Source organism: Meleagris gallopavo, chromosome 2, assembly GCF_905368555.1.
Source record: "Meleagris gallopavo chromosome 2, MGAL_WU_HG_1.1, whole genome shotgun sequence".
Taxonomy (NCBI): domain Eukaryota; kingdom Metazoa; phylum Chordata; class Aves; order Galliformes; family Phasianidae; genus Meleagris; species Meleagris gallopavo.
This window is the reverse complement of record NC_139405.1, coordinates 3,083,645-3,104,715: the sequence shown is the minus strand read 5'-3', so window position 1 is coordinate 3,104,715 and position 21,071 is coordinate 3,083,645. Positions and strand designations below refer to the sequence as shown.

Genomic DNA, 21,071 nt, shown 5'->3' with positions numbered 1-21,071 from the left:
TACTTGCTCTGGAAGCCACAGATCACGCCCGAGCAGTCTGGTGGCCTTCTACAATGCAGCAGAACAAGGGAAGGCAATTGATGTCATGTGCACAGTGCAAAGCCTTTAACGGTCCCCAGCCGCAGCCTTACCTCTAAGTGGAAAGAGATGGATTTGAAGTCGGGACTAAAGGCTGAGGAGTGAGTTGGATGGAACTCCGAAAGGTTGAAGCCCTTATTTCTATGCCCAGGTGGAGCCCAGTGACACGCAGAGCCCCCCCGTTTGGAAACCAGTGCCCTTCAGCATCCTTATCAGTGACACAGATGGGCAGAGCAAACTTGCTGCATAAGATGGGCACAGCAAGTTTGCTGATGATGCTGAGCTGAGTGGCGTGGCTGATACAACAGGGAAAGGGATGCTACCCAAGGGGATCTCAACAGGCAAGCAGGCCTAGGAAAACCTAATGAGGTTCAACAAGGCCCTGGCAGCACTGCCCAGAGCTATGGGTGCCCCATCCCTGGAAGTGCCCAAGGCGAGGTTGGGTGAGCCCAGAGCTGGTGGGAGGTTGGAGCTCAATGGTCACCCTTCCGTACTTGTATAAGGATCATAGCCTCTGTCTTCAGCTCTCAGGTTACTGATGAACACAGGTCATCATCAAGTGCTCTGTGTATGTTAGTAATTCATCACACAGCGTACCCAGCCACCTCCCATCATTAAACAATAACGGATGTCAATGATTAACTGCTAAATTTAGTGTACTAACAAGAACTGTTTAATGCAGCTTACTTTGCTCCATATATGCATATAAAAGTGCTGTAATACAAGATTCCAGTTATAAGGAATAGGTATTTCATAACATATTGAATACTGCACTTGACTTGCACAGCCAGATACGCGAACCCTCCATCTGCTCTCCTGTGATAGCATTTCCAGTTTCCACATTCACGTGAGACTTTACACAAGATAAAGCTCCTTTACATGACAGTGCCATTTCCTGCATCAGCTGCCCCTGCAACTGTTTAATCTCATCCATGATGTACCTGACCACAGTGACTGAAGGCAGGCAGCCAGAAAATGTGCTGGAGACCTGTGCAGCTGAGGATTAGCTCCTCCTTGTCGACCACTGTGTTTTTACCCTGAGTTACACAGCCCTTTCAGAAGTAAGATCACCAGGTACAGCAGTGGCAGGGGACAAGTTTAAGATCTCTTCAAAAGAAGGGCCTTCATCTTCAAGAGGTATCTCTGCCTCAAACATACGCTGAAGCAGGGCATCAACTGTCCTGTACCCTGGAGGTGGCAAAAGAGTCACTGTAAGCATTCATGTCTGTTCTTCCAGCATAAGCACCTGCCTTACTAGACCTCTTACTCAAAGGCTGCTCGTAGTGTTTTCACACTACAGAGGCAAGAAAAATGCCTCAAGTGATATTTACTGATCTTTTAGTCTGCTTTTCAACACTTTGAGCACTTATGAAGAATAGATTCTTACTTTAAGAATTCAGGTACTTCTATCCCCCACATTTCCTTCAACAGATTTGTGATCCCAACCAACTGGGAAAGTGAGAAGCATGGGTTAGTGGAGCTGCTAAGATACAGCAAGAAATCTAGTGGAAGAAAAAACAGGCACTAAGCTAGAGGAAAGCAGTGGATAGTCACCCCATGATCTAAGCCAGGAGTATGGAGTGCATTCAGGAAGGAGAGAAGACAGGCTTCCTGGTAATAGACCTCAGCCACCAAGGCAGTGTCTCCACAGACTGGCTACTGAAGACAAGCACACACTGTAAGAGAGAGGAAGAAAAGCTGCTCCAGAAGTAAAAAGAAACAGCAGAGTCCACAGTTCTCAGCACAACTCTAGCCAAGTTTTAGCTGCTTTTATGGCTCAAGGAAAGCAGAAGTGTTTGGGAACTTCCTCAGAGAGGGGGCAACTAACAGGGACAGTTCAGAGCCGTGGCCTTCTGAACAACAACAACAACAACAAAAAAAAAAACCCACACACATAGCAGCAGCAGTCACCATACCTCTGAAAGAACCTGTAGGGCAACACTTACGTTTGGAGGCAATTTTAAACACCAGCCCTTTAGGCTGTGCCTTTGTTCCACCTTCCCCCTCAAGGTCATTGTCAGCACTCTCCATGTTATCAAGGAGTTGTTCACCCTGGAGTGCCTCCCTGCACAAGAAAGATCAGAAATTATCCTACAGGGGCCCATGCGTACACACCAGCAATGCATTCTCTTGGACAAGGCAAGCATCACAGTCATGCTGTTAGTCTCCAGCATCTCCTGCCCCCCAGATGACAGTCTAAATCTAGACAAGCTCAGTGAGGCAGACAGTTCACTGTGTTCCCACCTCCAAGGGGAAGGCAAGTTACTTTCTACTACCATCCCTAGACCAAGACCTTTAAGGTCATGACAGATTAGCAAGATCTTTGTGACAAGGAAGAGGAGTCTCAGTTCACACCCAGAGATGGAAGGAAGCATCTCCTGCAGTCCCACTGCTCTCACTGGAGTTGCCAAGCCAACCACATCCAGCACTACTGTTTGAGGGGGCTTGCTTACTCTTGAACTCCCATTCCCAGCTCCTGGATTTTCTGCTCAATGGCCGTCTCCACTTCACTCTTCTCTAGGGAGTACTCCACAAAGAAAGCTTCCAAGATGAATGACACAAAGATGCTGAAAGAAATGAGAAATAGAATCACATAGCAGCTCTTCCTTACTGGAAACCCTCCAGCTTCAGACATCAACTACTCTGATTAGACAGGCTCATAGCCCAGCTCTAGGTACCGAGGGCTTAGAGCACATCTCCAGCAGACCTTGCCATAAGGCAGAACACCACTCAGTGGAGTTAAGAACATTTGCAAGAGGCTCTTCAAAGAGGCAGGACACATGTCAGAGCAGCACACCATACACAATCTTGGGATCATAAACACTGCCCTGGCAAGGATCAGAGCCCCTCTTCACTCCACTAAGGATAGAGAAAGCCAAAACTTACTTGATAATAATTATAACCATCACAATGTGGAAGGCGATGAAATAAAGCTTTGCAGGCTGAGCAGTCACGTTGGCAAATCCGTTGGCAAAGAGTATAAAGGGAATTAAGGCTAAAATTGCTAAAAGAGATCTTGCTCTACAGTAATGCTGAGGGAGGGATCAAATAATACTTCCTAGCAGTAGCATTCAGGAGTAAGGGAATAACAAGTCCTGTGCAGGGAACATTCCTCCATTTTGGAATGACAATGAGTGCATAGGTACATTCAGTACAAAAGAAAAAATAGGGCTTAGGGGAGAAGGGAAACATGGGTCACCAAGTTCTAATTTGTACATTCCACTACAAAAAAGGATATCGTGCCACTGGTTGACTACAGTAAGCTCCATCAGAACAATGAAGGAAGACGCAAAGTTGTTGAAGTTGTTCTTGCAGTATTTTCCACGGGCAAACAAAGAATCCTTCAGAGCTGGGTTTCCACATTCCAAGGCATAAGGAGCATTTGAGTTTGCTGGGAAGAACTGGATTTTCCCATGGAATAACTCCATACCAATGATAGCAAATATACAGTACACAACCTGGGAAGAGAAACGCCATTACAGGCCTCTTCACCGAGCAGAAAGCCCCGTGGCAGGTTTAAAAGCTCCAGCAGACTTTTCAGTTTTTACTGATACAGCCTGTGGAAGGGTAGCATAGTCTAAGAGATTCAGCCCCCTCAAAAGCAACTAAGCAACTACTTGACTTATTCCTGCCCAGGACTGCAGACCAAATACACAGAAATGAAACATTCTCAAATCCTGAGGAAAACCTACTTCTAAAAAGTGATTTTAGGAAATAAGTGTTCTCATTCAGCTTCTTGCCCAAACCATCATTTGATTCCCTGTAGTATCCAAAGCCTAGACTGCTCAGAACATCTCTGCTGCCCCATGGAGGACATAATGTCCTGGCAACTAGCAGTAACCCAACCACTTTGCACATGTGAAGATGTGCCATAACTAAGAACCAAATGTACACTGGGTTTGGGTGTTGAGCCACTGAAACATTTGCATTCATTCTCTTGAAAACCAGATGTGTGTGAGACTTAACACATTCCTGCTAAACTGAATGCTTTGAGCTAAGATACAAGGTTTTCTTACCAGAGTCAGCCCTCCAAATGTCAGCATGGTTGGCACGATGTTTATCAGTGTGTTCATGATGACTCGGAACCTACAGCAAATGATTCATGATAACGCCTACTGTGGGGAGGCTTTTTTTTTTTTTTTTTTTTAAATGCTCATGCTTATTTATCACATCCCATCCAGCATGAGCTCCCCCACATATCCTTATTTATTGCTGCAGAGAGGTTGCAGCAGCTGGGTTCATCCCAGGCAAGTTGAGACAAGGCCTCGGGATGTTTTCTTGAATTGCCATGATCAATCTTAAGCAGCCCTACAGAGCAGCTTAAAGCACTGTTTCTGCCAGCCTGATCCAGCTTGCCCCACAAACATATCCCTACTCCATTCTGTTCATCACCTTTGTATGCTGTCAACAATCCTTATTAGCCTGAGGACTCTTAATATGAAGACAATGTCCAGGATCTGTTGACTGTTATACTTTGTGGCTGAGAAAAGAAAAAAAAGATATGTCTTCTGAAAAATAAGCATGTAAACTCTTACAGATGTAAGCACGTGCTATGTCCTCATTAAACATGTTAAAAAAAAAAACAAACAACAGGTAATCATTAGTGGGGGAGGGAGAGGGAGAAAAAAAAATTTGGCTCTTAGAAACCCTATAGGAATTCCATTATCCTGCCAAAAAGCCTCCCAAGACCAAGATGATGGCAAAAGACAACTCAAAACCACCGAGTCTCCCAGATGCATGCAGGCTGCTCAAGCTGCACTTACTCGATTTCAGGGTGGTATTGAGTATCGTTGCAGTCAAGGCAGCAAAGATGATGAGGGTATCAAACCTAGCATGAGGGAAGGCAGTGCTGTTAGATTTGTGGGCTACACAGAATGGCAATTAAGCTCCCACATGACATACATGAGAGGAAGAAGGGTCACTACTTCTGTGGGGCGGACAGCCCTGCTTCATCTCGGAATTATTTACAACAGAGGAAGATGGGAAAGCTTTATTTAGCAAAATACTTTCCCCTGCCCAGCCACTACTTTCATAAACTGCAGTCACATTTGACTGGAGCTAGCAGAAGGCCAGAGAACAGCAGTCTGTTAGACAGGAAAGAGTACACTGTCTTCTCATGCATAAACTCATTTTAACTGCATCCTGGAGCATGAGTTAGTTGTCTGGAAGCCTATTTCCTCAGACTTTCACTTCTTGATAAACTGAACACAAAGATCTCACCGAAATGCATACTCACCAGTTCCAGAACTGATTTTTGCCAAAGAATGCCCTTGGTTCGTACGTGTATACTTTCAGGAGTATCTCAATTATATATAAAGCAAGGAAGACCCACTCTGCATAAGAAATATAAGGGCTTTCCTCATCCAGAGCAATGAAGATTGCATTTATTAGTATGATCACATCATAAGTCCAAACAAATCCCCTGCAAGCAGAGAGAAAAAAAAAAAAAGACAGCATACTCAGCTCACCACTCTCAAGAAGGTAAAAATTAGTTACTTCAGGAGTTCTTTGCCTCCTCCCTCTGACTTTATAATTTAGGCAACTACCCATCAGCTTTTGCAAAGTCTGCATTTTGGGAAGTTACTGCGGAGTTGAGTTTTACTTTTTAAGTCTAGCACGTTACACAGCCTTCAAGGTACACCCCTGTCAGTACTTTCAGTGTTAAGCTCTCTCTTTATTACAACTGGATTTCCATCAAGTCTAGCAGCATTTATCAAACAGAAGAACTGGACAAGCGAAAGAAATCCATGAATAAAACTGAGAGGAGATGGGTATGCTACAATTAGATAGAACTGAATAAGCTGGGAAAGTGAATGGAGAGAAGCCTCATCATGTTCAAATAGAAATGTGAAGTCCTGCTACTGGTGAAGGCCAGCAGGAACTGAAAAGCAACTCTGCAGAGCACCTAGCTGGTGGTGCATGGAGGGAGGGGTGTCTTGGTCGACAAGCAGAACATGAGCCAGCAATGCACCCTGGTGGCAAAGCTGTCCAACAGCATCCTGGGCTACCTCGGTGGAAGAGCTGTGAACAGGTCATGAATGCTAAAGGCCTCGTTTGAGTGCTGTGGCAGGATCTGGGCTTCCCAGCATGAAAGACTGGAACCTACTGGAGCTAGTACAGCAAAGGAGCATGAAAACGATTAAAGAATAGAGTAATCTGACACAGTATTGAGAGACCTGGTGATGTTCAGCCTGAAGGGGAGAAAGGTTGGGGGGAGTCTTAATGTGTATAAATACCTGATGGGAGGGTGTAGAGAAGATGGAGCCAGACTCTTCTCAGTGGTATCCAGTGAAAGCACAAGAGGCAATAGGCACAAATTGAAATACAGGAAGTCTCCTTTAAACAAGAAAGCTTCTTTCCCCTTCTTTTTGACCATCCTCAATTTTAAACACTGGAACAGGTTGTACAGAGGTTGTGGAGTCTTTCCTTGCATATATTCAAAATTCAACTGGACAAAACCTTGAGTAACCTACTCTATTTGACCCTGCTTGGAACAGAGAGGTTACACCTGACTATCTCTGGAAGTTCCTTCCAACCTAGGTAACTTTCTGGGAAGACTCAGATGTGAAGCAGAGCACTAGCAGCTCACAGTACCAATTTAATAAAAGCTGATGAAACAGTACAATGCAGATTTACAGCAGACTGCTGACTTAAGATCATCGCTTTCATAAAATCATAGGAATGGCCTGGGTTGAAGAGGACCACTATGATTATCTAATTTCAATCCTCTTCTGTGTGCAGGGTCACCAACCACCAGACCAGGTTGCCCAAAGCCACATCCAGCCACTTTCCAGTAAAGCCTGTAGCCTGGTCCTTCCAGGCTGGCCATAAAGCACTCCCTGCTTTCAGGGAAAGCTATTTACACTCAGCACCTATAGAAAAATAAATGGGATTGGAAGAGACACACAACCACCAACATCCAAGTCTACTCTCTCCATACCTTGCAAAGGTAGACTAAAAGCAATTAATTTACGGAACATTTTTAAAATGAGAACCTCCAGTTCGCCTGAATAGAGTTTGCACTTTTCAGCATGACACCCAGAAGAGTATTTACTTACAACAGTACTGTTCTGCAGTGTTTTACATGTTAGGAGCTGCTTGCTCCACCAATACAGGCTTACCTGTGCCTAACCACGCTGCGCAGGAACTGACTCACAGCTGATTTGTATACACGAGGCATCCACTGCCCCAATGGATGGCTGCGTATTTTCAGAGTAATCACCTGGATGTTGAGCAGATCTGCCAGCTGTACAAAGGACTTCTTGTCTGCAGCAGGGAGAAAGCACTAAACATCAGTCCACTATCATTTAAAAAAAACAAACAGCCCCGCCTGGCAAATCTACGTGCATATAAGTTGTAGCAGTCTGGACTTGATACCTCTGCAGCCAGCAAAGCACAAGCCCAAAGAGGTATCCACCACAAAACAGGTAGAATTCAGTGCTCAAGCAGTTCCTCTGGCCCATTCCTGACAGACTGGCTTAAAGCAAGGCCAAAAACCAACAAAAACCTTTAATGATCTAGCATGATGAGACTGGCCCATCTCTCCCAGTATTCTGTCTCCAGACAATACAAAGCAAGTGGCTCTAACAGAATATATGCTATGTTATTTGGAGGAATCTACTAACAAGGGAAGTGGTCTTTGTCCTGTGCTGAGAAGAGGAAGAATCTTTCTTCATAGGGAACTTGGCCTGATGACAAATGGCCATGAAGAACTGCCCACAGCATATAGCACAGGCACAAAGAACATCCTTTCAGGATCTCAGTAATCTGGAGAGGGAAGTAAGTCCCTCTCAATCCATTACATAACATGAGTTCCAGTGGCAGAACCCTGGAACCAGGCTCCTGATCCCAGGCTCCTCCCCAGTCCATGCACACAGCAGGCCCCACTGCTCACCTATGAAACCCTTCTGCTCATCATCTGAGATGCGTAGCAGCAACTCTCTGTGGGAATTGCTGATATCAGGAGCCACCAGCTTGACAAGCTGCTTCCACTGTGCTTCTCTAACCACAAACTGCGTTCCCTCCTCTTCCTTCAGGAGGTTGAAGGCCTCTATCATCTTGCGGCGCTTCATGTAAGCAAGCGTACGGATCTCATTCTAGAAAGAATGAGAAGATTCAGGCAGCTTCAGTCACGCTTTACCCTTCTTTGTTTACCTTACTTCCCTAGCACAGAGATGTATCACTTCAAACTTGTTTCTCTTACTAGACATGATGTAGAGCAGAATCCATGGGGTGATGAGAAATGCCATTTAACAGGCAACCGCAGGCCTCTGGAGGGATCATTGGATTGCTTACTGTTGGGAGATGCATTGAAACAAACAGAAGGGAAGACAAAGGATAGTATCTAACAGGAAGGAGATGAGGCAATACCTCCCAAAGATCACAGGATCTGCATGCCTGCCGGTCACAGAAGGAAAGAGGATATGTCCACACACATTTGCCAGCTATAAGAGAATACTGCTGACATCAGGGGCGGAGATCTTTTTCTGTACAAGAATATAAGCAGGCTAAAGCAGCTCATAACCTTGGGAGACTGTAGCCTTGGGGAAAGCCTAGCAGACTGCTTACTGGGTAGGAGAGTCAATCCCCTCATGGGGCACCCAGGAATTTCCAGCTCTCATCTTTTGATCACACCTATCCAAGCTGTGCCTATTCATCTGGCACAGAAGAAACAAGAGTTCAGATTACTTCAACCTTCCTTCACATTTCCCTTGCTCCAAGAGTCCATGCAGTGGCAAAAAAAAGCGTGCTGTGTACTTACAGCCAACTGAAAACAGTCTGCATTGAAGCAGTGGTTTTCTTTGCAAGAACTAGTCCTCTAACAGACATAACAGACATGCACCTCCTACCTGCTTCAAACACACCAGAATAGAGTATTTCTTTTTCATATACTTAGAATTAGCAGTAATCTCCACTATATGAAAAGCAGACTAGTATAGGCTGGAAGCTATATGTTTATTCAGGAGAAGCTGTTCACCTTCTCCACATCTTGCAGAAGCCTCCCAAGGGAAGGTCAGATGCCCCCATGCAAGGTTATATAGAACAGCAGGTAGATGGTGATCACAATTCACCCCTCCGCTTATTACCTTCAGGTGTTTTTTGTAATTGTTATACACAACAGCCAGGAAGAGTGACATGAAGATATAAGTGTTGACGATGACAAAGGCAATGAAGAACAGGGCATACCATGAGCTGAAGTCAAATGCTGGCATCCTAGAGAAAAGAGATATTACTTGCTAAGCAAGACAGGGAAATAAAACCAAACCATCTTCCTGATGAATTGCAGAACGTTTTGGATAGCCAGATGAGACATCCTCAAGGGAAAAAAAAAAAAAAAAAAGGAAAAACCAAGAACTCTGTATTAGTTGTTACAAAAATTTAATTCCACCAAGTTTGAATCCTGTGTTTAATTGGTCCCTCACTCATATGACTCAGAAAAGAAAGCACAGATTAAACTTCTGTCAGCATGACTAAGTTCAGACACATCAAGTCTTGAGGTGAGGTCTCAGCCATACTGGTGAGTTATTGGCTCCAGGGTCCCTCACTGCACTTCTGCTTAGGTTCCCAAGGAGAACAATTTGTGTTTCACCATTTAAATATCTGGGATCCCCATAACAGTCCAGTTCCATTCAGTACATCTCCAGCACACAAATGAGTCCCACTCCACCCTCAATCCCATCTTTCCTGATGAAATGGTAACAACAACTCGGAACAAGTGAGGATCAGAAGTCCAAGCCTGTTCTAAGTTTAACATAGTTGTGCAAGTTATGAAAGAAAGTTTGCATACACATCCCTGCAAACATCATGAGATAAGATACATTCAATCACTAGAGCACACTCTTCCTTTTTTATGAAAGTGTTCTAATCAAAGAGCTAGGGGATTTGTCTCTTAGATTGATGCCTTACTCAGCTGATGGATCTTTTGGAAAGCTTTACTTTCAATGCATCTTTTAAAGAAGTCCTCCCAACCTGTGGGGTCAGACCTCAGACTGCGGTTCAGAGGCCATCTATAAAACAGATGGGTAACAATTCTTTAAAATCCTACAAGCTGGAGAAGTGAGAGCCCCATTACTACTCTGGAAGACATTGCTTTGCACAACAGTACTGTTTAACCTGAGACCTTGCCAGGATGCACAAAAGTCAGTGCTCAGATAGCTGAGTGTGAGTGTTCAGGTTTAGTTGTTGCATCAAGATACCTCTTGGTTACCTAGTGCCAGAGGGATAGGAAGCTGAGAAAAACGCAGCAGCAGAACAAGCAGAGTAGGTAGTATTAGAAGACTCTTCCCTGCTCCCCTCTCACCTCACCCCCTCTATTCCCCAAATGGGAATAGGAAGTGATGTCACCTGCCAGAGATACTGATCACAGCTTTATATCACAACAAAGTTATCTTTCCCCAACACTAGGAGCAGGACACCAGCATTTGCAACACAAAGACTGCAAGCTCAGCATACATACATGACGTCCGGGCTGTTTGCAGTCGTCACCAACACATAGAGGTCAAACACAATTTCTAGGTAGTCTCTAAAATATGGCAAGCCTTCTGCTGTCTGGAGGTTCCTAGGAAGAAAGCAACAACCTGGTGTTAAGCACAGAGACCATATCTCACTCCAGCAACTACAGGTATCAGCACTTCGTATTTAGTAGAAATCATCTGGAGTTGCCAGATCCATTCTGTATAGGAGGAATCACAGCCATTCATCCCCCCATACTCTGGAACGACAACAACAACAACAACGTTTTCACACCTCTCACCAAACAGCTTCAGAGCCATGAGGGAGAACATGAGAAGGCTAAACATGAAGAGCAAGAAGACATAGGTGATCTCTGGCAGTGTATTGCGGATGCTGCGGAAGGCTCTTCGTATCTGTCAGGAACAAAGGCAGTGTTTAGAAGCAGTATCCACTTTTCCTATCACCATCTTATCAGAACAGAACACCTACACAGGGACAGGCAAGCACAGTGAGACACAGGGACTTGTCTGTTGCCTGGAAGGAAGGATCCTGACTGCATGAGTTCTTCCTACTCTCACACAAGTTTGCCCAGGATAACAAGAGGAAAGCTCCACTGCTCAGGCAAACCTGTGCAAGAGTACCAGAGCTTTCCTCTTCATCCTCCCAGCTTATGTTGCATTGTGAGCTGTTAGGCAAGGGACAGACAGCCCTGTGGCATCACTGCAGTGCTCTTGCTCTAAAGAACTGGTCAGAGACAGAAGTCGGTCACTCCAGGGCACTAAACGTGCTCCGAGCTTGAGAGTTCAGCTGCTCCCTCCTGCAGGCCTCCACAGTGTAAGTTTATTTGCAAGTCAGAACACAATAGCCTTGGGTAGCAGGGCAAAGATCTCCCTGTGGCAGTAGGGACCAGAGTCCAAACCATCCATCTGGACCACAAGCTCAGTTTGGAGAACTATGCAACATTTGTGCTTGTTTGCCTAGGAGACTTCCAGAAATAAGTAACCTGGCCCCAGTCTCAAAGAAAAACAGTTTTCTTGTACATACTGCTTGCATTTACTACTTCTGGGAGTAGCAACTAACTGCTTGCAAACAGACATTGGTCTTCCATACAAGCTGAAGGAATCACAGCCTGTAGGCTGAGCTTATGAGAAACATTATTCTTTCCTCCACACAGTGTCAGTCTTTAACAAAGATGACATGACAGCACTGTGTATGGCAAGATGCTCTGGTTTCATTCCCAAGCTTCTTCAGGGCTCTGGACAGCAACAACCCAGTCCACAGCCTTAGGAAGATGCTTTGCAGTACCTTGCACTATGCCCCAGCAGCATCACTATGAATGCACCCTTTTCTCTATCTCGAAGTCTTGCTCCAGGTCACCTCAGAGAAATTCACTTCAACGAGTCTGAATTCTGCTAGTCTACATTCTACTACATTCCCTTGGTTCTCAGAAAGCAGCATGCTGTCCAGAAGCAGTAATTCCCATTGGATCCATTCCTTACCTGGCGACTCTCTGCAAAGTTGACCAGGAAGATGGGCCTCACTATTCTGGACCATCGAACACTCTTTATGTTGTATATCCTGAGGGCCCCATAGATGGCCAAATCAGTCAGAGATAGCTGTAGAAGAAAGAGGATGAAAATGCACAGAAACAAAGTCAGAAACATGAATGAGCTAATCCAATTACCTTCTAGACAAGCCAGACACACATACAACAGGTTTGTGAGAACAAGCTGATGTGTCAATTGGTTTGGCTAAGGCTCTTGTGCAGCAGACCCCAGAAAAGACACAGGAGGAACAAAAAGCTGCCTTCACATAGCCCAGCTCAACCCTCGTGATCCCAAGATCTAACTCACCAGGATTGCAACCATGATGCAGATGTTCTTGGTATCCTTCCAAAATACATTACGACGGGTGATTTTTGCAAAATGCATCAGTCGGCCAAAGAACACCAGAAGGCACAACACCTCCACTAAAGAAGTAGCCTGAAGACAGAAAAGAGACTCCAGTCAGGACTAAAAAAAAGCAGTGCTAATCCTCTCCATACAGAGAAGGATTCTCAGGCTGAGGTGCAGGTGAGAAAAAAAAAATATATATATAGGGCTCATATAAAAGTTTTGCCAGTGAGTTTTGCTGCTGGCTGTTCTACAGGCTCATATGTGGCAATAGTTTTAGACTTCCTTTGTGAAACTCCCTGCCAAGTGCAGGTTAGAACCAGTAACTTTGTATTTGGTTAGAACTTGAGGAGTACATCAATCACAAACACTGGTGCAGAAAAAAAAGATCAAGGCTGAAAGTGTGGAAGGGAGCAATGTGACACTGCCTAATCACATCAGTCATTGTAGGCGTCCACAGGACCATATCTAGTTTTTATGCCCATTTTTGACCCCATTCCAGCATGTGGGAAGTATGAACAGGAAGATCAGCAGCAAGCACCTCTTTACACCTTTATAACTTGTCTCAAGCATGAAATACACCACTGAGCCAACACAATAGTAGCTGTGTTATCACTTCTGCACTGCCTGGAAACTCACCAGGAAAGGGAGTGGATACACAGCAGGTTCTTCAAACACTGCCAGGGAGAGGTTGAGAAAGATGAAGATATAGGTGGCCGTTCGCATAAACCAGTGGTTATAGAGATAATAAAGCCTGTAGAGAGAAGGCAGTGGCATCATGAGTAAGGAGTAAGGGGTTCAGCGTATGTACCCACGTGGTCAGCAAGTCTGTCTTAGAAAAACAGCACACACTGCCCAAACAGTAAAGGAAAAAGGGTACATCAGTATAGATAGAACAGGGAAGTGTTCAAAAGTTTCTGTCAGAGTAAGCTTTTCTATGTAGACACACAAGTCAAGAAGCATTCTGTCTCCTCTAGCAAAGCCTCTGATGACTGCTAATATTAACCTCGAACACACTAGGCTCTCAGTCTTCCACAGGAGCATATAATAGTGGCTCCTTTTGGAGCACATCCACAGAAAGAGCACGGGGTTTCTCTCCTAATATATAGGATGCCTGTGTTGCCAGGTAATCATCTCACATGCCCAATCATCACCCAAAAGGTACAAGGCAGGTGATAAAATGAATGACAACACTATGTCCTTAACAACAGCACTAAGACACCACCACGTAAAACCCACTCATTTCAGCTATTCAGAGTTAACATACTTAAGTACAAAACTCTTGAAGCTTCAGTAGCTGAGCTAAGAGAATTAAAAGTGTGACCGATTTGTAAAAGCGGCTAATCAGGAGAATCAATATTGCAGGCAAAATAGCTTTGGTTTTGGGAATTTCATTTGCCTAACTGCTAATTAACAAGCTTTTGGTGACTTCTTACTTCTAGCAGCCACTGCCCTTGCAAAAAAGCACCTGAGCAGAGACAGCACAAGCTCCTAGGATTAGCTGAAGTGTTGGTGCACATGGGGCTGTTGCCATCATTACCAAGCCAGCTGGCACAGGGCTGTTCTCCCACCTGGCTACCACAACCCTGCCACTCACAGCCCCTGCAGCCACCTTCCAGCACTTCCTTCCAAGCACTGAGCTGTCCATACTCATGATCTCTGCTAGCACTACAGCTTCATTTTGGTTTTTGCTTCCAGAAAAGAAAGAAAAAAGTTTTCATTTGTCTTCCTATAAGACGCATTGAGTTGGATTTAATATACACATTCCAGCTTCAATTCAGACCTTTACAGTCCCACTCAAGAAGGCCTCTCAGCATTCCATCTTGGCCTCACAACCACCATACAGCTCAGCACAGCTCTGCAGACACAGGCTTCATCCACCAGAGAACTACTGAGGTTGGAAAAGATCTCTGAGATCATTAAGCCCAATCCCAACCCATCCCCACTGCCCACATCCCTCAGTGCCACATCCCCACGGCTCTGGGACACCTGCAGGGACAGTGACCCCACCACTCCCTGTCCAGCTGTGCCACTGCCTCACTGCACTTTGGGAGAAGGAACTCACCCCAGCCCCCCCAGCCCCAGGCTGCCCGCAGGAGCAGAGCCCTGCAGACCCCCTTACCTGACAGCCTCGGGGGAAGTCTTAAAAGGAATGTTTCTGTTGTACTGCGCATCAGAGACAAATGCTGCTGCCAGCAGGAGCTCCTGGGGAAGAGACACGGGTCAGGGGGTGCTGGGGGGCGAGGGAAGCACCCCGGGGAGACTCCCCCACCCAAAGGCGGAGATGGAGCACAGAGAGCACACGCCGCCCTGCACTCCCTGCTGCCGCCTCCCCAGCCCGAGGCGAAGGCGCTACCTGTGAGGCAGCCTCAGCCATGGCCAGGGAGACGCTTCGCCCCCTCCCGCCCGCCCCGCGGCATTTAACGGGCCCGCCCCCGCCGGCGGAAGCGGGAGGAGCAGGCGGAGGAGGGCCGGGAGGAGGAGCCGCCCGCAGCGCGCATCCCCGCGACCCCGATGGCGCTGGAGGCCCTGAGGCCCCGCACCGTGCGCTTTGCGCTGCTGGCCGCCTTCGCCGCCGGCGTGCTGGTGGGCTGGCAGGCCGCCCGCGCCCGCCGCCGCTTCCTCCGCTGGCGACAGAACCGCCTGCAGCGCCGCCTGGACGCCGCCCGGGAGCAGCTGGAGGCGGCCTGAGCCCGGCACCGCCGTCCTTCCCTCCGCTCCCGTTCTTTCCCCGCGTGAGCCGCCCTGCTCTCGTCGTCGCCGTGCATCGGAGCGCTGCGTCTCCGCCGCTCGGCGATGCCCCGGACCGCCGCCGATCCACCGGCCGGAACCGATCGCACCGCAGCCTCGTCGCTCCGATCGGTGAGGACACGGCACGGGGACATGCGTAACGAGCGACGGATCTCGGCGTGACAGAACGCGAGTGGGACAGACCGCGCGGGGGTGACCGAGCGGCGCGCTGCGGCGGAACGGGAACATTAAATCGGTGTTTGTACGTTGGACTCGCACTGCGTTCCTGCGCCCCGCGCTCTGCGTTCCTGCACCGCGTGGGATCTGTGCCCAGCGCGCGCGGCGCTCCCGGAAGTGACGTCATCCCCGTGCGCCGCGCCGCCCGTTGCCTAGCGACCATGACGGGGCGGCGGGCGCGCGGCCCGTTGCAGCGAGTGCAGCGACGGAGCCGGGAGCTGCGGGCACAGGTACCGCACCGGGAGCCGCTCCGCCGCCGGGGAGTCCTTTCTGGCAGCTGACGGCGCTTCTCGTGTGTTGCAGGTGGAGGCGCTGCGGGTAGAGAGCGCGGGCGCGGCCGTCGGGCGGCGAGAGGCCCTGAGGCAAAGGTGAGGCGGTGCCTGCGGAGCGCGGGTCGCGGCCTCACCCACAGCCCGGAGAGTCGGCGGCGTGAGCAGCGGTCGTGCACGGGCTCAGTGCTGGAGATGGCTTGAAGGGACCTTAACGATCACTGAGCTCCAACCCCCTGCCGTGAGCTGGCTGCCCCCACCTGATCTGGCTGCCCAGGGCTCCATCCAACCGTGGGCACCACCAGGGATGAGGCATGCTCAGTTCTCTGGGCAGCCTGTGTCAGTCTCACAGCCTCTGAGTGAAAATTTGCTTTAACACCTAACCTGAAATTCCCCTCTTTTACTTTAAAGCCTTTCCTCTGTGTCCTAATGCTATCAGACTGTAAAAAGTTGTTTCCGCTCCTGCTTATGAGTTCCCTTGAGGCACAGTAACACCGCAGTGAGGTCTCCCTGCAGCCTTCTCTTCTCCAAGCTGAATAAGCTCATCTCCTTCAGCCTTTCTTCAAAAGAGAAGTGCTTCAGACCCCTGATCATCTTGTGGCCCTTCTCTGGACCCACTCCAACATCTCCGCATCCTTCTTGTGCTGGGGGCCCCAGGCCTGGATGCAGTACTGCAGCTGGGGCCTCAGGAGGGCAGAGCAGAGAGGAGACAATCCTCTCCCCGCTGCCACCTCTCTGTTGATGCAGTCCAGGACTCTTTACCTTGTGGGCTGCAAGCATGCACTGCTGGCTCATGTCCAGCTTTTCATCTACCTGGACTCCCAAGTCCTTTTCCACAGGGTTGTTCTCATTGACTTCTTCTCTCAGTCTGTGCACATACTTGGGATTGCCCTGTCCCAAGTAACAACACCTTGTACTTGGCCTTGTTTGGTTCGCACAGGCCCACCTCTCAAGCCTGTCCAGGTCCCCCTGCATGCCATCCATTACCCACTCAGCTTGATGTTATCAGCAAACTTGCTGAGGGCGCACTCAATCTCACTGTCAGTGTCACTGATAAAGATGTTGAAGTACACGTCCAAACAAAGTCCCCAGGGGGACACCACTCATCACCTGCCTAAACTTGTGCTATGCCAGGACACTGAACCACGTCTTTTGCTGAGGTTCAGCCTGGAAAGTCAGCAGAGCCTCTATTTAATGCAGTGATACCTGATCTTTTGGGAATTATGGAAAGAAGGGGTTCGATGCTGAGGAACTTGCATGGTGCAGTGGCACTCCTACCTTCCCCCCAAGTAGCACTAGGCTAGGGCAGCAGCAATGGGCACCTTCAGCACCCTGCCCAGTGCTCGGTTTGAGTACGGATGGTGGGTGCCTGTGAGGTGATGTAGCATTAGTAAACACATAGGCTGTTTGAATTCCTCAAGGCTGAAGTTGTTTTAAGTGGGAACTTGCACATCACAGGTAATAAGCAGTTAAGCTGCGCATTCCCTTTGTTCCTCAGGGATTCTTGTGAATAATTGTCACCAAGAACTTGTCAGAGCCAGGAGATGGTCTCTTTTATCCCTCTGTTCCAAATCTATTGTTGCTGCTGCTTTTGAGTTTTGTTAAAACGCCGCTTCTAAGGAGACAATAAACACTTGGTTTATGAAGTACTCTTTGGGATTATATTGGTATTTTTTGTAAAGCTTTGTGTGCATACAGCTGTGAGAAGGTATGGGCATCTAAATATACAGTTTCGGTGATTTTGCATGATTTCAATGTCCTGTCAATCAGATTTAAGATAATGCTGTCTGCCTGTCTTGCTTTCAATGCAGATGTTTGCAGCTGCAGAAACTGGTGGATGAGAATACAAATACTCTTCACAGTTTGACAAAAGTAGGTATAGAGACTTGTTAATGGTTTTCTCCTTAATACATTGTGGTAAATATTTAGAGAATGCTAACCTCCTTCAATAATAAAATAACCTCCTCAGGACGAAAGTAATGCCTAGCACTGCATAACCTGTGGGATCTCTGAGATTCATTTGTACTATCTAAAAACATATTTTTAATGCTTTGTTATGTGCATTACAATCTTTATTGACCCAATATATTTAAAGATGTTTATCAACCCACTCCATTGTACTGGGAGAGGAGAATGTAGATTGAAAATATACCATGGAATTTCATCTTGTTGAAGCAAAAGGCAAGAAAAATATCACTAAGTAGGGAGTCATCACTGCCCTGGAATATCAGAACTCATGAGATGTGTCTGTAAAGCTATCTTTATAGGGAAACTTTAAATTTGTTGTATTTTCCTTTCTCAGGCTGATGAGCCTGCACCGGTGGGGAATTATAACCAGAGGAAAGAAGAAGAAGAAAAGCTATTGCTAAAGTTATCCCAGCAGCTGCAGAAACTTGATCATATCTTGGATCAGGGTAACGTGGCTACAAATGACACGGTGTAAGTAATCCAAACAAAACATCTGTACTTCAACAGAATCATACATGCAGCACTGGAAAGGACCCTCAAAGTCTGCTTATCCTCCTTATTAGCTATTAAAAAATTGCAGAAGAGCTGGCTTTTCTGGGCCTTGTTTTATTAATGAAGTCAAGAAAGCCTTGCTGCAGCTTTCTGAGGATTTTGGTTAATGGCTGTAATATGATGCAGGTTGTACTGTGGTCTGTATTCTTAGGGATGAAATGCCATTTCAGGTCAGGCCAGGGATTACAATGAGGTTTTTGTACCTGGATAACACAGGGAAACCCACGTTGTAAGGCTTTTACAGCAATTTCAAAAAGATTTATTAAAAATTAAAACTCAATGAAAAGTTTGATTTATTTTGGGTAGGAATGAGGGACATCAGAAAGATCCTCGAAGAGAAGACAAAGATAAAGAAGAGGATGAGAGTTCTGATGACAATGGAGAAAGTAGTGAGGAAGAAGAAAGTGAAGAAGCAGATGAGGAAGATGAGGATAAATTGTTGGATGATCCTGATGTTAAAGAATGCATTGCAGTGGGAAACTTTAATGCACAGCAGGAAGGGGACCTCACATTTACGGTAAGTAGGTCTCTGCAAAAAATTTATTGCCATGTTGGTACTGCAGGTCATTCTTGATTAAGCAGTAGCAATAATTAAATCCTATGCTTTTGGGATGCAGAAGGATTTGGGAAGAAAGGCTTTCCCCAGTCTGCATTTCCCTTACTGGAGCTCAGTGTTCTCTTGCCTCTTTCTGTAGCACCAGAGTCTGTAGTTCTAGTCTGCGACCTGTGGGGAAAAATGGAAGTGTTGTTCATAGTGTGTTTGGCATCATATTGAAATACTTGGTTGTCTTTTTTCTCCTTCTATCCCAACGGCAAAGAAAGGTGAAGTCCTGCTTATACATGATAAGAAGGCGGATGGCTGGTGGGTAGCTGAGAACTCAAAAGGGGAGAGAGGCCTCGTGCCTAGAACCTATCTTGCGGTTAGTGTGCTGCGACCTTCTTCTGTTCTAGTCTCACCTCTGTAATGTTCTGTACATTAATCATCATCTAGCTGCATGAAATTGGTCACAGTGCTTACATGTGCACACAGCAGTATCTTACTGCCATAATCTTTGCCACTAAAGATCAGCTCTGAAGGCTCCAAGCTGTAGTGGACTAATACTTGCTTTTCATGATTCGTATGAATCCATAAAAGCTGGATTATGTTGTGATTTGACGTGAAAAGACCCTTTCAGAAATTGATTTTTCAAGTTTTGTTTCCTCCACCCTTTTTTTTAATGGCTTACTTGTGTTAGTATGTTTATTCTTGGGTATGTATCCAGTGGACAGCTGTGATGGACAGGTAAATGTGGGGACACAATTTGGCTGAGCTTCACACTGTGGAACAGTGCTTTTCAGAACATAGGATTTGTTGAGTAGCTAACCTTTTTGCCTTAGAGTGCTTTTGTAGGAATCCTCCAATCTGTTGCTTTAGGTGCAGAACTAAGGGCAGTGTTGTGCAGTGACAGTTGTTACAGACAGAATGTCTTCTCTTCTAAGCCATTCACATGTGTTGTGCTTGGAGAAGACATTTTTAAGAACAGAACTGTGAAAAAAGCCAGCACTTGTCCTTTCTGAATCTGAATTACAGGTCCATAATGAAGATGAAGAAAGCCAAGAGGAAAGTGATGAACACATAGAAGTGGTGGATGAAACAGCAGATGGAACTGAAATTAAAAGAAGGTAAATGGAATGATGCAAAGGCAAATAAGTATGAAGTTGGCCAGCTGTCATCCTCATAGCAACCACCAGGTCTTTCCCATCCCATGGTGCTGCCCTGCAGTGAGAGCTGGGGGTACCTCTGCTGTCCTCCATCCCTTGGCCTTCTTTGTCCAGTGCTGAGCAAAGGCCCGGCCTGCAGCCTGCCCTGGGCTGCCAAGAGCCCGGGCCTCACTGAGGCTTAGGTGGGGACCCCACCCCACAGGGCAAAGCCATTCCACACTGGGGAGAGTGAGAAGGGACACTGGAGTCCCCGGGCAGACTCTAAAGAAGCAAAAATGGAGAGGTGCTGAATGGTTTTACTTTTATATTATTATTTTGTACTGTCTTTTTAAATGGTTTATTGTCCTGTCTTGACAAAAAGTTCTAATGGAGCAGGTGGAATGGGCTTTCATGCTGAACTTCAGCTCTTCTTCCTGTCCAAACCAAAGTCTTCTGCTCCTCCAGAGGAACATGGACATGATATTAAGTAAATTTGTGGATGATGCTTAACTGGGAGGAGTATTGGTCCCCTTGAGGGTAGAGAGCCCTTGCCCCAAGATCTTGACAAATTTAAGGGTGATCACCATCTGCGTGAAGAAAGGCAGATGCTGGTTCTGCACCTGGGATGGGGCAGCACTCTTTGTACAGACTGGGGGACGAGGAGCAGCCCCTAGAAAGAGATCTGGGGTTCTGGCTGGCAGCAAGTTGAACCTGAGCCAGCAGTTTTTTCTCAGTTCTACAAACTTCAATTTGCAGGCACAATTTTACTTTGGTAGGATCTTTTGAGAGTTTGGGTGGTTGTTTTTTTTTTCCGGTGTTGTCTTTTTTTTTTTCTTTTTGCCTCAAACTTAAAATATGGTTGGGTCATTTGTCAGCTTATGTTTCAGCTTACAAGACACTGTAGCAAACATGTATTTAGCGTTCAGATTTTTGTCCACGTGACAATAACATGTTCTGAAAGAAAAATATTTCTTTTTTCTTCCAGAACAGACTCTCACTGGAGTGCTGTAAGAAAAGCTATCACAGAGGTAGGAGTATCTCCTACATTGCAATGTAATCTACCATAATGTTAATTATTTTTTAGACAAGATTTGACTTTTACTATGCACCGTGTCTCATAGTATGGACCACTGTTTTTAATTAACCACCAGTTCTTTTTCATGGGTGTGATTTTATTTTGTTAACAGGCTGCACCAATGCTGCATTGTAATGG

At 46.5% G+C, this 21,071-nt stretch overlaps 2 protein-coding genes across 6 annotated transcripts in view; one reads left to right on the top strand and one right to left on the bottom strand.

Annotated features, from left to right (window-relative positions):
• Nucleotides 1–728: 728 nt before the first annotated feature.
• LOC104909219 (two pore channel protein 2-like) lies at nt 729–15,552 on the bottom strand. Its single transcript, XM_085218623.1, has 19 exons — nt 14,779–15,552; nt 14,545–14,627; nt 13,062–13,176; nt 12,384–12,512; nt 12,030–12,146; nt 10,825–10,943; nt 10,535–10,636; nt 9,165–9,291; nt 7,973–8,174; nt 7,200–7,344; nt 5,315–5,500; nt 4,842–4,906; nt 4,471–4,558; nt 4,095–4,164; nt 3,317–3,536; nt 2,965–3,055; nt 2,532–2,645; nt 2,025–2,143; nt 729–1,266 (listed from the first exon to the last, which is right to left on the bottom strand). Exons 1-19 carry the CDS (start codon nt 15,550–15,552, stop codon nt 1,121–1,123), a joined length of 3,012 nt encoding a protein of 1,003 aa, XP_085074749.1. The 3' UTR covers nt 729–1,120.
• Nucleotides 15,485–21,071, top strand: part of NPHP1 (nephrocystin 1) — an 18,421-nt gene continuing 12,834 nt past the window's right edge. For 4 of the 5 annotated variants that reach the window (XR_014881798.1, XM_085218628.1, XM_085218629.1 and 1 more), the window contains exons 1-8: nt 15,485–15,619; nt 15,693–15,757; nt 17,470–17,530; nt 17,961–18,097; nt 18,485–18,695; nt 18,997–19,098; nt 19,749–19,840; nt 20,844–20,886. Coding sequence is in view for 4 of the 5 variants with exons in the window: in XM_085218628.1 (XP_085074754.1) it covers nt 15,551–15,619; nt 15,693–15,757; nt 17,470–17,530; nt 17,961–18,097; nt 18,485–18,695; nt 18,997–19,098; nt 19,749–19,840; nt 20,844–20,886 (780 nt within the window). In the remaining variant the exon portion in view is untranslated. The remainder of the gene's footprint in view (nt 15,620–15,692; nt 15,758–17,469; nt 17,531–17,960; nt 18,098–18,484; nt 18,696–18,996; nt 19,099–19,748; nt 19,841–20,843; nt 20,887–21,071) is intronic. The other variant, XM_085218630.1, reaches the window with a different exon arrangement.

Bases quoted from the DNA above. Each gene is read 5' to 3' on its own strand.
- LOC104909219 (XM_085218623.1), bottom strand. From the start codon at position 15,552: ATGGTCGCTAGGCAACGGGCGGCGCGGCGCACGGGGATGACGTCACTT. The intron at 14,628-14,778 runs GTAGCGCCTTCG...TCTCTTCCCCAG, and splicing joins TGGCTGAGGCTGCCTCACAG to GAGCTCCTGCTGGCAGCAGC. The intron at 9,292-10,534 runs GTATGTATGCTG...TCTTTTCTCTAG, and splicing joins GCAAACAGCCCGGACGTCAT to GATGCCAGCATTTGACTTCA.